The sequence below is a fragment of the Calidris pugnax genome, unplaced genomic scaffold (assembly GCF_001431845.1).
Source record: "Calidris pugnax isolate Ruff unplaced genomic scaffold, ASM143184v1 scaffold183, whole genome shotgun sequence".
NCBI lineage: Eukaryota > Metazoa > Chordata > Aves > Charadriiformes > Scolopacidae > Calidris > Calidris pugnax.
In genome coordinates, this window is record NW_015090930.1 from 1,154,253 (window position 1) to 1,171,165 (window position 16,913).

At 41.2% G+C, this 16,913-nt stretch overlaps 1 protein-coding gene and 1 long non-coding RNA gene across 3 annotated transcripts in view; one reads left to right on the top strand and one right to left on the bottom strand.

Moving 5' to 3' along the window:
* The window catches only part of ZBTB1 (zinc finger and BTB domain containing 1), a 26,249-nt gene extending 14,427 nt beyond the window's left edge, over positions 1-11,822 (top strand). For both annotated transcript variants that reach the window (XM_014951605.1, XM_014951606.1), the window contains exon 3: positions 9,935-11,822. In XM_014951605.1, the coding sequence (XP_014807091.1) occupies positions 9,935-9,971 (37 nt within the window). In that variant the 3' untranslated portion in view covers positions 9,972-11,822. The remainder of the gene's footprint in view (positions 1-9,934) is intronic.
* Positions 1-16,021, bottom strand: part of LOC106893550 — a 23,723-nt gene extending 7,702 nt beyond the window's left edge. The window contains exon 1 of the long non-coding RNA XR_001413101.1: positions 15,822-16,021. This is a non-coding gene — a long non-coding RNA (uncharacterized LOC106893550). The remainder of the gene's footprint in view (positions 1-15,821) is intronic.
* Positions 16,022-16,913: the final 892 nt, after the last annotated feature.

The following is a 16,913-nucleotide window of genomic DNA, read 5'->3' on the forward strand; positions in this document are numbered from 1 at the left end:
AAAAAAAAAACCAAACAGCCCCAGTGCCAAGAAATAATCCTTTGCTGTCTGACTCTGCTGTAAGGGCAGAGCTGGCTGTCCTGGTCCTCTGCTCCTTGGCTTTGTGGCGAGGTGCGTCCCAGGGGTGAGAGCACGTAGGCTCGGTGACACCTTGCAGATTTGGGATTGGTGTGCGGCAAAAGGGAAAGGGAGTTTAATGACTCTGGGGGGTAACTGAGGAGTTCTCAGAGGAACGGTCATTTTCCAGACTTGAAGCCCTAGCAGAACCGTACAACTCTACGTTTTTGGCCTTTTCTTTTTTCTGTCGGTGCCTCCGTGGGTGCGTATAAACTGCTTGGCTCTAATATAGGAGGGTGGCTGTGGCGGATTGCTAGGAATGCGGGATGCCGATGGTGCGTTGAAGACTGCGTTTCTCAGCTGTAAATGGTGCCTTCCTGCTTGTGTTGGAAAGTTAAAAAAGCGGGATGGGTGGCATGATGATAGTCCCATTGCTGGGGTGGGGAGGGAGACGGGGAGTGTGGCTCATGTGAACCTTAGATTTTTTTATTTTTTTTTGTTTCTTGTCTTCATGATACTTTCTGAATGTTCTGTTTTTCAACAAGAGTATAACGAGAAAAAGACTGCAGAGTTTGCTTAATAAATGTAAAGACATTTTATGCCTTTTAAGATTCCTTTCTGATTCTAGTATAGCTCTAATCTGCGTAGCTTGTCTCTTAATTTAATTGAAATTTAAAATCCTACTAAGTGTCAGCTGACATCAATTCAGCGAGGCATTTTGGCCTTTGAGAGAATGACTGGCGTTGACTCTTAGGCACCAGATGTCTAAATGTTTGTTAAGTGCGTGATTTTTAATGGGGGGAGGAAACTATTAAAAAATAAAACCTAGTAGTACTGTCTCCCAGCAGATCTCGCTTTATTAAAGAGGGTAGTGATGCCACTTCCTGCTGTGCCGTGGAGGGAGTAAAGCAATTTAGATCAGCAATTAAGGGAGTTGGATTAGGTGATTGTTGTAGGTCCCTTCCCACTGCAATATTCTGTTCTATCACCTCGCCAGCCGTTGGTGGGGTTGAGAATAGGAGCCAGGAGCTGAGGGTCTTGTCCAGGGCTTTCATGTGCTTGTCGCTGTCAGAGTTGAGTTTTGATCCCTGGTTGTTTCTTGGGGGTTATGAAGAGTATCGAGCTTTAGTGGTAGACTAGAGAAATGAATGCAGTTCCGAGTCTCCGCTCTAAGAGTTGCCTTGCATTTATTCAGTTTTGAATGTGCGTTAGAATTTCTTTTGGTTGGTAGATGAGTGCATTTCTGCCGTGATGGAGAAGGACCCTGCCACCAGACCTCAGTTTGGGCCATTGGCGTTTTGCCGTAACTGCTCAGTCCTGTGCCTTTTTGGATGATGCTGAAACTGACCATGTGTTGAAATAACACTGGGGCCAAAAAGACCACAGACGTGAATGTACCCCCATCCTTTCAGTTAATTCAGAGCTTTCCCTGTCTGAAGATTTATTCCACATTTCCCATCCCAAGCCAGATTGAAGCTCACGTTGTAAGAGTTCAAAGAATAAGCAGGAAGGGTATTTTAATACTTGTTAGTACAGGAATTGGTGATTATAAGGCTCTTAAAAAGAGAAAATATTTAACTGTAATGATCATTTTAGAGATGAAGTAGTTAGTCAAGTGCTGTAGTGGAAGAGCTGGTGGGGCTAATCCACTGCAGAGCAATTCTCTGACATGCAGGTTATCCCTTACGGTATCAGGTATGGCCAGACTGGGAAAAGCAGCCAAGGGAAGTGAGGGAGAACTGGAGGGTGCTGGGGGAGTAGGCAGAAGAAGAATCTTGTGGCGCTGGAGAAGTGGGAAGGCTGAGTGGGAGATGAGGGATGGACAAAACCTGGGAGGGCAGGATCAGAGCCGTGCAGTTGGGAAGCAAATCTCAAAGGTGGCATGGAGGGGACGGCTGGAGGGACCGGATAAAATACCCTGTGAGAGCGGAGTGGGAAGGTCTCAGCTTGGCTGGGGGAGCTGTCAGCCCCAGGTGATTAGCTCTCTACGGTTAAAGGCCTTGTTGAAAAGGAGGAGGTGACCTCTGTGAACTAAGAGATCATTCCTGAATACAGTGAAGGGCTAAAGATAATTTATGGAGACTCATGCTTGGGGTCAGGAGCCCTTGTTTACAATGAATTTGTCTGAACTTGACCCAAAAACTTTTCATAAAAAAAGTTACTTCCTAGTGTAAGTAGACCTGCCAACTACAGAAGTTAAATGGAGGAACTGGGCATGATGGTATTTATGTGTACTACCTAGCTTTATAAACACCCTGGAATACTCTTTGTTTTTCAATTATAAGCTGTGTTGTAGTAGCTTTTCGAAGGCAGGTTTGTTAAAACTTTTCAACTGAACTTGAATTGATGGTTTTTTCCTGTTCTTGTGAAACAAAACCCAGTGCCTTGGAGTTCATGTGTATGAACGTCCAGACTAAGGCTCAAAAAAAGAGTATGAATTGCACCGCAGGGGAGCTTAAGAGTAGATCTACTTGTGTGTAGTCAGAGAAAACCAGAATGACTGAAGTAGCTTGAAACGTTATCAAGGGGAGTATAGGAGAACAAATCAAAGGTATTAAGGCATAAATAAGACAGGCTGGCTTGCAAGTAGATGGGGAGAGTGTTTATGGTGCTGAAAAAGCACACAGGGGAACAGCATGAGACTATTGAAGAAAAGGCCTGGAGTGACAGGAGGAATTTGGTGGCTGCTGTGACGGGGGAGAAGGGGTGGGTGCTGAGGCAGCCTGGGGCTGGTCACTCCTAGGGGCAGGGGTGTTCTCCCCATTATGGGACAACATTCTCAGGAGAGCGAAATGATGGTGTTTCGGCCCTCCTACTGTGATAAAGATTACATACTGTGGAGAGAACAAAAGCAGACCTGAAAAAAAAGCAATTGGCAGTTACAATATCCTAGAAGTCTTGCTGTTACTTGAAAGATAGCGAAGGGGAAGCACAATTACTTCATTTAGAGTTCTGTTTCCTCTAACAGATTTGTACTTCTCTGTCATCATAACATAGCTCCTTTGCATCTCTGTACTGCGCTACACGGACTGTTGGAGTGTAAAAGCACTTGAGGATCCTTGAGAGTGGAGGTGTAAGCGTATCACATTGCATGAGGCGTAGCCAGAAGGAAAAGACTTGCTAGATGATCTGACTTATATTTATAAGTGATTTGGTATTCTTATTTTTGGAGGACCCTTCTCTGTTCTGTTCTTTTCCTCATTTTGGCAGTGGTGCGGGCTGCAACCCTGAAAATAATGTCTAAGTAGCCAGCCTAGCTCTCAGCTTTTAGGCTTTACTTTAAAAAGGGAAATTCATAAAGACCTGGAATGAACTTTAAAATATCACAGAAACTGTTGAGCTTGTTTTTCAGTTTCAATACAATTCAGCATATTTTGTATTCAAAGCTGAAGACAGAAAATGTACTGCCCTGGAGAGTATATTAAAAATATATTGTTACAAAAGTGAATACTTTGACTACCCTATTGTATTTGAACACAGTTGTGCTAAACCATCAAGAGTATCTCGGCTGTGGCTGCGGACCTAAGTTTGCTCCTGAAGGCAGTGCCACTTTGAGCCCTGGCAGCCCCTTCCTCCTCCCTACCTAGTTTCATCCTGTGTGCGCCACCCTCTCCATTGTCAAAAAGAAGATATTTATGTAGCTTTACAATGAACTGAATCAAACAACGGGCTTTTTTTTTCATTCCTCGTGGGGCTATATTTTGGCTGGCTCGGTTCCTCGCTGTGCTCCCCTTTCCAGCTCTTGTGTCAAATCTTGTGCTAGCACAATAGAAGGGCTGGCACGAGGGGGGAGATGAGTGTCTGGGAGTGGGGCTCCTTTGCTTAAACGAACGGTGCCAGAACTCCAAGTGCATCCCGAGCTTAACTCGGTCTCTGTCTCCCCAAGCATCCTCATGGAAGCTGAATTCTTACATTCAACTCCGATTTCCTGATAAGGAAAAAAGCCAGCCCAGCCTCTTACACACAAATGAGACACATCTATGCTATCTGCCCACTTTATGAGAATTGGAAACCTTCCTGCGTTCAGCTCACCCCTCAAATATGCTCTGGAGCTTTCTTAGCCTCTCTTGAAACAGACTCCGTAGCGCTCCATGCCACTGGGTTTGTGTGGTTGGCCTGGCCCAAGGCCAGGAACGAACTGGGCCCCTTGTCCACCAGGACATGGTTCCCACCTTCCTCTGGTCTTCATGCCCTCCAGCCTCTCCCAATGTGTGCTTTTCTGGGTGTCGCGATGAGGGGAGACGATCTTCTCATTTTTGGTCTAATACTGAAAGCTCAGGATAATTCCTTGCATAAGTTGAGGAGATACAGGCAATATCCGTTGCTATCCCCGTGTGCCTGCTTCTGACTTTTAAATCCTTCCTAATCTGAAAGGGTTAAAAATCAGATAGTCTGACTTTCCTGATTCTCAGTCAGTTTGATGCTTGTCACAGACTTAAAGACCTACAAGATGAAGCATGACTAATTGGATTTTAAAAAGGTCTGCTGAAGGCTAGAGATTAAGAACATATTTTTTAAAAGCTGACATTTCTGTAGTTCTCAGTTATAAACCAGTTTTCTGTGTTTTCTTCCAGCTTCCAAAAAACTCCTAAAATATTGCTGTGTGGTGTATTCTTGAGACATGTTAGTAGGCTGAGATTTTGAAGGAGGAAGATGCCAAAAAACAGGACACATTTTTTAAATTAAGTGTCTTCTGCCACTTCTAGAGTCACTTCTATGATTCTGGAATTAATTGTGATTTTATTTTATTTTTTCATGCAGAAAGACAAATCTTAATTTGTTACAGGGCAACAGAGCTCATGACTCAGGAGACAGTTCATCATGACTATAAATATTCAGCCCTGAAAGAAACAGCCCATGTTCCTTTTCATGTACTTGAAGGACCAGTGCCAGCTTTACAAGAGAAATGCTTTCTTTGGATCATTTTTGCCCCCAAATGTCTTGTACAGGCTTTTTTTGTATTTAAATCATAGGAAGGCATTATTGTGCATCATGCTTTCAGAGAAACTGTTTTCAGCAATTTGTGCATGTCTGCCATATAAAAGTAGTTGAAGAGATGTTTTTCAGGTTTCATGTTAATGTATTCAAGGGAAGATGACAAAATTATGAGATGAGAAATCAGCAGACAGTCCAAGGCCAGATTTTTTTAACTGGCCATTTGTTTTGTGTAGCTGGCACAGCACGCCTCGCCCCAAACCCCTAGAATTTCAGAAGTGGCCAGTATCTGATTCTCTTGCAAGAAAACAAAATGGTGTAATCCTTCCCAGTGCCTTCTGGCGTACTAAAACCGTAGTAAATCTTCCTGCAGCGACAACCACAAAAACAATGCTGCATCTAGCATTTCCTACGGGAGACAAAAAAATAGCCATTTCTGAGCTGTTCAAGAACTGCTGACAAAGTCCCGATGCAGCTATTGTTTTTACTCAAAACTCAACTGGGTTTTATATCAACGAGATTTTGGGGTATACTCTTTTTTGTGGTTGCCAAGTAAGAGATGATCTCAGATAAGTATGTCTTGTAGTCCTGTAGACATCCTAAGACTGACTCTTGACAGGGAATGAGAAGAGAGCATTCCTTAAAGGCCTCCAGATCCTGGAAGCTGTGTGGATTGTGGGAAATCCACTGGAAATCAGGACTGAGTGCAAATCCTTGGTTTCTCAACCTGTCAGGCAAAGTGTCAGCAGTTGGCAAGGTCTCTCCAGCAGCAGCAGCGTTGCCAATGTGAAAGATGCAAAAATCAGGCTTTCCCCATCTCTTCTCCCCCATCTCCCCTGATAACAAGGTTGCTATTTTAAAATTTCATCCTTTTGGCTCTTCTGTTTGCCTTCTTTTTTTTTTTTTTTTTTTTTTTTTTTTTTTTTTTAAGTTAATTATTCTCACAGGCATGACATTTAAAAAACACAAAATAAAAGGCATTCTTTGATTATCACGTACTTTTAATCAAAACACACATTTAGACTGACTTACTAGCTAGTTTGTCTTCCATTTTTTTTTTTTTTTTTTTTTTTTTTTTTTTTTTTTTTTTAAATGGGAAGCTGTGCTTTCTTCCTGTTCTAAAGCAATGACTAGGGCTAACAACTTGCCTTTGTTTAATAGTTCTCACGTGTTCAGGAATACCTACACAACTCAGTAATACCTATTCTCTCCTTTTTTAGGTAACCATCCCGCTACACTGGGGATGGTCACCAGAGGGACTTCTGCTTCTGACTCCCCAGAAAATGAATGGGAGAAAGAATATAATGTCCTTCTCTCCATGGCAAAAGCCCCAAGATCATGAAAGTTTGTGGAAATGCAGATACGCTGGCTAAAAACAGAGTTTGCTGAATGCCATAGATTACTTTGGGTTTTGGCAATAGATACACCAGACTTCTGGTATCGGTTATGCTCCTTCCTTTCACACAAGCCATTGTTAGAGCATTTATTCAGGCTGCTAAAGATGGTGCCTCTGCTTTCTCCCTGCCTATAGGGTTCCTGCTGGTGGAGGGTTCTGACTACCAAACTGCTGAGGTTCTGGTTTCTAGCCATTGGGTTGTTTAATTATTTATACAAAGCAGAAACATTTTAAGAGATGAAATCTGGAATACGCCTCCTTCAGGAAAAGGATGGATAGAGTAGTATTGTAGGAGGAGGAAATACAGGGTAGGATTCCTTGGAACTGATAAGAAAGTGTCTTAGTACGTCCCACAGTCCAGGAGAGAGCTCAGATCTCTGAGCTGCACCACTATCAGGTAGATTAAATATAATTTGCCTACACTGCTATAAAACATGACACTGGTACAGTCTGCATGCCTGGAAGTATGAGGATTAGCCCCACCTAGTCTGCTTTCAGAAGGGGTTGTGTTTCACATGGATTTTACTGGCTGTTGCTAGCATGGTCAATTCTGCCAGAATACACAAGAGGACCTTATGAATAGTAACTTAAAAACTGAAAAGTAAGTCAAAGAAGACCCAAGAGATCTTACAGTAATTGTTACAGTTCTTTCAGCGTTAGTGTGTTGTGCAAAGAGTTAAATAGTTCAAAGGCAGTTTCCTTTGGCGAATGTTTATTTGATCAAGTTCAGTGTGGCTTAGACTCCAAATAGAAATACTGGCTTCAAACAGAGCACTACTATGAAAGTAGGAATAGTCTGTGGCCTTCCAGACCTCACAAGCCGTGTTGGTTTGTTACATGGGGTCACAACAAAGATTTCCCTGAAAACTCGTATACATTAGCTCAGTGTATTTCACACACCACAATCTTTTATCTCGGATCGGCTCTTTTCCCCGGTCACTGGGGCTGTGCCAAAGTCACTGAGATCCTGGATGAACTATAGTCTTTCCAGTAAAAAGCATAGGTGGTATGATTGGACCATCCAAACTACTTAGATCATTAGAGGACAGGCTTGGAGTGCTACTGCTTCTATTTACTAAGCTTGAAGTACTATATCCTTTGGTTTTTGGAACAGCGCTTATCTTTGCTTCTTGATTCCCTTTACATTGCAGAAAGCAGGGTGAGGGAGAACCCAATGGTTGCTTCTCTTTTAAATGGAGCCTGGAAGATCTTGTTAGCTGGAGTGTGTTGGGTTTTTTTGTTGGTGGTTTTTTCTTTTTTCAGGTCCTTAGCTGGCTGAATCTTCAGCCTTCTTATAAATGCACTAAGCATTAAAAGAGTATTATTAATACACGATGAGATAAGCCAAGTTCAACTACTTAAAGAGAACGTCAAACCCATGCAGTTGCTATTAGGACAGGAATCTGATACCATGCCAAATCTGGAGAGTTATCTTTGATCTATCTCCATTTTATTTGTAACCATCCAGTTAATCACAGACTTCCTCTGACTTTTATGAAGTGGAAAAAAAAAACCCGGCTGCATCCTTTGTAACATCTCTGAAGTGCTTTAAACTTCGCAGATGTTGGTGGATTTGGGTGACGGGGAGGTATGAGCTCCATCTGGTGGCTAACTGGAAACGTGCGGATTTATTTAAAAAAGCTCGAGCCTGTCTGACAGTTGAGCAGAGTTTACTGTGTGAGGAGTGAAGCGGATCCTCTTGCAGCTGTGCATTCCTGAAACAACTTCTGTTTCGAGGGTAGCTAGAGGATTTCAGAGTCTGGGAGGAGGGCACAACGTTTTACCTCTAATCTAGCTTACTGTGGGCTAAAAGCTGTTCCCCAACGCCAGCGGTTCTGTGGTGTTCACAGTTCTGTATGTACACCACACCACCGCAGTTGGCAGTGATTAACAGTATTTTTGGAGTCTCATCGGAAAAATGTAATTTAATATTCAGAGGCACGCTCAGAGGTGGTCCCACACAGCACAGTCAGTGTGTTTGAGGGGGGTGGTGTAAAGAAAGCTCAGTCATGCCGCGTGAGCTACATGTGATCTGAATCAACAGGGATCTCTGACTGTAAAATGCAGGCTGGCATTTAATAAACAGCAATGTTAAACACTGATATTTTGGGGGAAGAATAACGTTCACATGCGTACCGTAGTCAGGATGTCTTTCTTTCTCCTTTGTTAGTTTAGAAATGAAAAAGGCATTTTGTGAGCATTGAGCTAGTCATGTAAGAGCTACTTTGAGATAACAGCATCAGTCTAATGAATTCCCCTCCAAGATTTGAAGAGCGCATTAGGTATACACACGGACTTGCTGCCAGAGCCAGCAGTACTTTGAAGCTAGGAGTTTGCCCAAGACCTGCCTCCCCATGTTCACATCGCCCTCCTGGCATGAAACAAGCCGGGTGGCTTTTTTTGCCCACCATCAGTATGTGACGTGGCACAGAGGGCAGATAGAACATATGGGTGATTCTGGGCCTGGCCACGTCACACGGGGCATCCCGTAATGCTTCACCCTGAAGTGTGAAGCACGTCTGCCAAGGCTTTCCTCTCAAAGGTGTGCCAGGAAATCTGGCCGTGAGCTGGCCTTGAGGATGCTCTAGCAGGTAAGTAATGCAGAAAGCTGATAAACCTGGCTTCACGTGCAGCCTCGAAGCCTTTCCTGCTCTGCAGTGTAGACACAACCATTTGTTCCCGGGCTGCCATCATGTACATAGAAGTATCAAGTGTGAATTAGCCAAAAAGCAGGACAATTTGTACAATGTGATTTACATATCCAGAGAAAGAAGGCAGTGTACCAAGAAAAAAACCACCCTGAGGATTGTCTTTACAAGTTACATCCGCATGTTTCTAATTTCTTGACTGTTTGTATCGGATACAAAGCTGCTCCTTTTTGTCATAAATTAGTTTGGTCGAAAGAGACTTGCAGGAATTGTAAATATTTATATCATTTATCTGCATTTAACCTAAAATGAGAATTTGGGGAGGGGGGGTTAAGTAAATCTGTAACAGTTACCTCTGAGTTAGGCAAGGAAAAAACAAAACAAAACTAAAAACTGGAACAGAGGCAAATACGAAGCAGTAAGAAGTATTCCAGGGTGGGGGTGATCCAAGCTATGCGAAGTCCAAGCTGAGGGAAAATAATACTCCTGCGATTTTTTGAGCATTCACTAAGCCAAGCCATAAACCACTGCTGGAAAGCAACACATACGGTATTAAAAATAACTTCTGGGAGGCTTGGGAAGTGAAGTTTTTCTTCAGCAAATCTTTAGCTGTTTTGAAAATGGAAGGCAAAGGAGAAAGAAAAAACAAACAAAAGTTTCTGAAACAAGATGGAAACGTTGTGTTTTTGGTGGGGCAGGGGTTGAAGGAAATGAACCGCGTGGCTTTTAAGCAGAGTTCCCGACTGTGGTGGGTGCTCCGAATATAACTGGATGGGTATTTAGAGCAAAACCACACCATAGTGAGGTGGGAGGGACCACATCATGCTAGCAAATACAGTACTGCAGTGTGGGCTTCTGACTTTTAATATTTTTCTTGCATTTCTTTTCTGCATGGCAGTAGTGAAATAGGGACTTCTAAGCTTCTGAACAACTGAGAGAACCAGGTTTGAAGAAGACATGAGGAAGAACTGGTCGGCAAAAGATTTCATAAAAACTCACAACCGCGTGTGCCAGATCTGAATTGGCACCACCTTTGCTTTTTTGACATACCGCAGCAATCGCAAAAGGCACCAAAGCAGTCAAATTAGAACATGCAGTAAAAGTTGTTTTGGACTCTTCTCTGTATTATAAAACTTACTTCCCTGTGACTACACCTGTTAAAAACAAAATCGAAGTCACCTTTCATGGAGCAGACAGCCAAAAGTGGCAGATGCCAGGTGTTAAGGGCTGCATTGAAATAAGTTTGCAGAATTTGCTATTCATGTGCTGGAGTGCACCTTTTCTGAAATGAGGCTTCTTAGAATTTGTCATAAACTGTTTAGATTGTTTAGTTCAACGTTAGAAGTGTATACTCATGAACTGAAACGTATGTATTTTCAGACAGTTACAATGCTAAACTATCAAGTGTTTAAAAAGAGGAAAAAATATTTAATCTGGAGTACAAGGAGGAAAAACAAAAAATCTTAAAAACAGAGGACAGAGGGTCCCTGAGGAAGGACAGGATGGTGAGAAAGATCCAGCTGACCCGATTCCCCCTGCTGCCATGATCATCATTTGCAAGCTGAAGAGGACCTTCCATGGAGCACAGTGCTTGTATGTGGAGAGTAAAGAAATGGTGCTCTGGTCTTATTACAAGAACGGGGAAAAAAATTTTACCAACAAGGAGATGAGTAAATGTCAAACAATCTTCACAGGGCACAGGGTGCACCTTGTACTGGATCTAAGCCTTGCAAAAGATGGCTTGAAGAGAAGAATCAGGCATTCATATTCAGAGTTGAGCATTTTAGGAATCCCTATGTTTCCAGCTAAATTAATGGGGAAAAAAAAAACTAACCAAAAAAACCAAGAAGACAGTAAATGTTTCAAGTTAGGGCCAGCATGGATTAAAAAAATATTAATTTCTTTTGCTTCCCCAGACAACAGTGGATCAGCTTGAGACATATAAGCAGACTAAACACGCTGATCTATATTCTGCTGTAGTTACGCATCTTACTAATTCTACTCATGACTATAAAAGGATGTTTCATTGTTCAGTATAATTGTTATCTCAAGAAGAGTCTGTCTATAATTTTATTTATAGTTGGCATCATTTTCATTACTGTTGTTATGAAGTGTGTAAACTATTGTCTGTATTGCAGCTTGTGTAGGGCATGTGTCTGTGCTTGCTTTAGTCTTTTTGAGTTTATTATAAAGTTGCTATACAAATGCAAGAAAAGATGTTCAGGTATCTTTGGATGTGGTTGCTTAATCTAATTATATAGCCCCAAACATTCCAGAATATGGATGTTGAAGGTATTGGCTCTATTAATACATAACACCTTAAATATTAAATGTAGGCATTTTAAAAGCCTTCAATGCAATACTGGAATGCTGACACTTCTGTCCCAGTGGCTGTGCTGGAGCAAAGGGAAGATGGTGAATATCTGGGCAAAGCCAGATCCCGCTTTGGACTCCGCAGGGGGAAGGTACAATATAGCTGGGAAATCAAATAGAAAATGGGATGTCCTTTCCATAGAGAACAGGAAGGACCTTCACAGTAAGGACCACCACGAAGCAGAGGAGAGAAAGACTAAGGAAATATGTTTATAGCATCACCTAAAGATAAGCCTTCAACATTATACTAAGCATAGGACATCTAGAACAGGCTGCAACTGTTCTGTAATTTAGCTATTATTTGTAGTCTATGTAGAGTATCAGTGTAGACATTCCAGGTTAGTTTTCATTACCTTTAAAGCTTATTCTGTGATTTGATAAAGTATCCTTAATAAAATATTCTTACAAATCTGCTTATTATTCTCATTTAATTCCATCTTACACCCGAGTTAAAACAGTCTTGGCAACAGGGTGAAGTTCCAGTTGCCACCTGTTTCATCTGCTCCTGCGTTTTTCCTATCCACCTAAAAATGACAAGGTAAAACTGAGATGAGGAAAAATCAAATAATCATAGGAATGAGAAATTAAGAGAAATTTATAGCACTGCTACTGTTCAATTATTATAAAAATTCTCCACACTAAGCACTTAAGTGAATCTGAGAGATTAATCAAATTATATTCATCTCGAGTATGAAGTATTGGGTTTTGCCTGCCTTTACAGTACACCATTTCCCTTGTTTAAGACTTACCATCATTTTCCAGCTTTACAGTTACTGCCAATAATTACAGTATGTTGGTTAACCCCATTCACAGCAGTTCTAGACAGAATTTTCTGTTTTCATTTATTCACCCACTGGACCATGTAGAGGATCCTTTTAATATCTTCAAACCAGACCAAGCAGAGTTCAACTTCAAGTATACTAGAAGCTAAGATTAGAATTCAAAATAATCCCATCAAGGTGCAGACATGATCTGAAAACATAAGATGTTATTTAATAGGAACAAGTGCAAGCTGGAAAAACTAGCTGTGCAAGTAAAGGAACAGCTGTTTGATTTCTGTTGAAAAGAATCAATGTGTTATTTTGGATCGAATTCTGAAAAATGAGTCTGCAATGTGCTGTTGCAAATAAAAGGAAAAATTGCGATGTCTAAATTGGAATATAATCTGCTGCTTCAGAACTGCTAAGGTGTGAGCTAGTAACGTCTCCAGTTTTGATCACGGTGCTTGAAAAATAAGATACAAGTCGCACACAGAGAATCCAAGAGAAAGCAATGAGAATGTTTAGAAGCCTAGAAAGCTTTGCCTTTGAGCACAGATTGAATGATTTTAGGTCATCTGACAAAAGAGATAGTAGAGACAGAATGATTTTCAGATATCTATAAAAGCTGGTTGCAAAGAAAAATGGAGTAACATTTTCTCAAATCCACAACTAATAGGAATAGAAATAATTGCCATAAATTGCCAGAAGGGAGGTTTTGGTTAGAGACAAAATGAGACTAAGTGACCTATTGAGGTCCTTTTCTATGATTACTTGCAAACTATCTGCTTTAAAGTCCCTTACTTATTACTGTCAGTAGACCTGGCAGTGGCTGCAAGAAATGGAGACTGCAGTTGTAGGAAAGTAAAGAACTCTGCCTAAAATGCACAGCACACCAGTTTATCTAGTTAGTGCTAGTGATACTAACCTGAGCTTTTAATCACACCTCAGCAAACTGTCAGAATTTAATGTCAATAAATGTGCTTTAAAACCACTTAATTACAAAATAATTATTCCTTGAAACATCAAGCATGAGTTTAATCCGTGTTGACAACTTGTATGATTTTATAGAGTCTAATCAATCTGAGACAGCCTGTTTTTCGTTGTGAGATGGTGTAATCAGCTATTTTATTTATTAAAAAAAAAAAAAACGGCTCTGCAAATTACATGGAAAATTCTAAAAGTTTAATCTGAACATATGCTAAAGATTAAAAAGCCAGAAGGTGAATAAAGCCACGTGTGTTTTTTAAGCTCATAATTTTAAACTAGGTTTATAATTTTAGGAGATCTGACTCACGAGTTTTGAACTTCTGGTTTGGCAATACCAAATTACCGTGCCCTATATTCTGCTGTTCTGAATATTTCCATATTACTGATCATGTATTTGCATCATTTGCCGCAAACATGTTATACGGATTCGCAGAACTTTATTTTGTCATTCACAAAAACAAAGGAACACTTATTTAAAATTATCATGTATTATGGATGCCTTTCAAATTAACAAGGAGCATCTGTGTGCAAAAAGTGGAGGTATATAAAACCAAAATAACCAAAAAAAAAAGATGCATTGTTCCCCCCACATACACTATGATTTTTAACACAACAGCACCTTGTCAGAAGAATCCGCTGTCATTTCATACACTGGTAGCTCTTTTCTGAATTCCAATTACTAGACAAATATCCACTAATTTAAACAACATGAAGAATTTCAGTGCTGAAAAGGTATTATGACAAAGTATTATTTGTTCTTAGAACAGCTGTTGCTTAGACTTTTCTGAACTCTTTGCTGTGTTATAAAGCAATTAATTTTTCCTCACGAATACAGTCTGATTTATGCAATATTCTGGATAGTTTTACTAGAAAAATGGATACTAGGGAAATGGATACCAGAATTTAAGGTCCAAGATGTTCTGATTGTCAAACCTGAACAGACCATTGTGTTTCAACTTTAGCATTTTATGTCCGATTCAACTGTAACTTGTGTTGGCTCCTATTTTTATACTTCATTGCCTTATGAAATACGGGGGGGGGGGAGTAAGATAAAGGTGAGTTCTCAGTTCTGCTCCAGATACTGAGCTCTTGCTTCAGTGGAGAAATCTAAATATCATCTTCATTTCTGGCTGGGTGGTGTAATGGAAAATAGCCTACAGCATGTTACACAACACTGCCAACCAGGAGACATGGATGCATTATCGATCCTAAACACAAATAAATGGATCAGAAAGAGGCCTGCTACTTCCAGAGGCGCCGACTTGCTCTTCTGGGAGTTACTATGAAAATAATGGCTTACAGATTCAGGGTGGGGGAATAAAAGCGAATGTTTTGTTAAAGGGAAAATCAAACTTGCACTGAAGTCCTCACCATAAAGCTCACTCTTTAATTTCTGAACCAGTCTGTTCGGCTCACCTATAACAAGCCTGCATATGAAGCAACATGAAAGAAAATCATGTGGCTCTTCCCATACGAGAGGATGACTGCATAGATGAGCTGGTTCACAAATTGTGCTGCAAGTCTTGGAGAACTGCTGACAAAAAACAGGCTTGTAATAGCTCTGCTGAGAAGAGAGAATAAGTCTAATGAGGTTTTAGATGCCGCTCCCTCTAGTTAGACTGGACTTTCTCTAAGGACATCAGTCAGAGATGAGAGATGACGGCAAGAACATCACGTGAACTTCTGATTAGGAACAAAAGCTTTTTAAAAAGCATCTCAGACCTATACGTATTGTTGTACAAGAAGAAAACAGCATCTGTGTGAAAAGATATACTTCTGCAACTGGCTGAATTACCCATCTGGTAGCCTGAGTCTAGAGACCTTTTGATTTTTCCTGAGAATGGACGTGAGTATGTCATTTACACCATTAACATTAATGCTCATACATTCCTCCAGGATCTTTTCCCCAAATTTACTACAGCAAAACAACAATTCAAATGATGACATAAATAGGACTGAAGGAGTACTTGATGAGGGGAAGCAGTAATCCAGTCAACGCAAACACCTCTTTAACAGGTTATCAGCAACACTTGGGTATCAGCACAACCTTATCAGGGCCATACTGGTTACTGGGCCAAGGAAACCCCAAACAAGTTTTGTCTGGAGCTGTTGTACATATTTTGTGCCCAGGCTGACTAAACATACAGCTAAAAGCTTTGGGCCAAGTTAATGAAATGTCCCTTCTAAATCTGATAAAACCTGTTTAATTACAGCTACACTTAAATGAGATATCAAATTAATTTTGCTGCAAAGACTGCTTATTGTGCTAATCAATATTGTTGTGTTACTTCTTAGTCCATTTGTTCTATCTCTTGTTTCTGTACATATGTTTTTGAGGCAGGAATCTTCTTTTTACTCTGAAATAACAGAGCCTGAGTTTGTACTGCAGCTACCAAAACAGGGTTCTTGGGCATTACTAGTGCTCCTAAGAGATACAAGCCTCACAAGGATACAAATAATAAATAACAATCAGCTTTTCAACTGAAACGGAATTTATCAACCAACTCTCTTTGTATTGCTCTGGCATTTCTCCCCGCTCCATAGGATACAATCAACTGAATGAAGTAGCAGTGAATTACAGGAAGAGATAGTTACTTGATGAATCAGTCACTGGTCTAACTACAAGAGAAACTGACACCCCTCCCATCAAAGAAATATGCATACGGTATATATAGAGCAGCTCCTGTCGGAGGTAGGGAGAGCTGATGGCTTCCATTTTCCATTGCCTTCTTTTGGATTTCTCCAAGGTCAGAATCGATGTGAGAAAAATACCAGGATCTGTGGAAGAATAATAGTTATTTAAACATCTACAATATTTACTGTCAGAAACTGAAACTCTTCCATCTCAAAACTACATGCACGCACACTACACAAAAAATATGGAATCCTCATGTCTTGTAAAAAGGCTTTGAAAAATACACTAATTGAAACAAGGGTATTTTTTAACAGAGTATCTGTAGTAACTGCATGGACACAAATCATTCTGGGAAAACCTGTAACATTTTCTATAAGGGCTGCTATAGCATAATGCTGAAGACTGGGGACAAAAATTAATGAAATTTAAGCATACAGCGTATTTAATCCTCTCGTGTAACATGTGAAGTCTATGGGTAGCAGGCTTAGCCACCCTTTTAAAGGAGGTATCCAAAAGGAGCTTCTCACTAAGCCTCTGAGGAAAAAAAGATCTCAGCATGGTGTTTTGCTCTCCTTACTAGAACCGGAATATTTTGAAGTGTTTGTCTCAAAGTAAGGAGGAATAATTTGGAGGAAGCACAACAGATTTTCTCCTTTAATATGTTTTCATCAAAGCACTTTCCTAGCTCCGAGTTAATAGCTCCGTAGCTTTGGCTAAATGTAGGCGTGACGGCATTTCACGTTAGCACAACAGACAAAAAATTTGGAAGCGTTTCAAGAACGGCCGTGACCAGGCAGGCACACGCAGCAGCAGCACCAGGGCTCCCCAAACCCCTAATTATTTATTTCGGAGGGGAAAGCCAGCTGCCACCCCCCACCTTCCGAGGCCGGGGCAGGGTGATACCACAGGGGCACCAGTGACAACGGGCCCCTTGCGGGTGGCCAGGGCCCTCGCTGCCCGCCCCCCCCCCCGGGGATGTGGATAAGGAAGGCTGTCAGCCGGCCAAGTACAGCCAGAATAAGGCTAAAACCCGCCTCAGCCTGTACCGGCCGCGGGACTTTCCCTCCGCCATAGAATTCTCCTCAGGCTGGCGGCACCTCAGCCCCGGCCGAGGCGAGGTG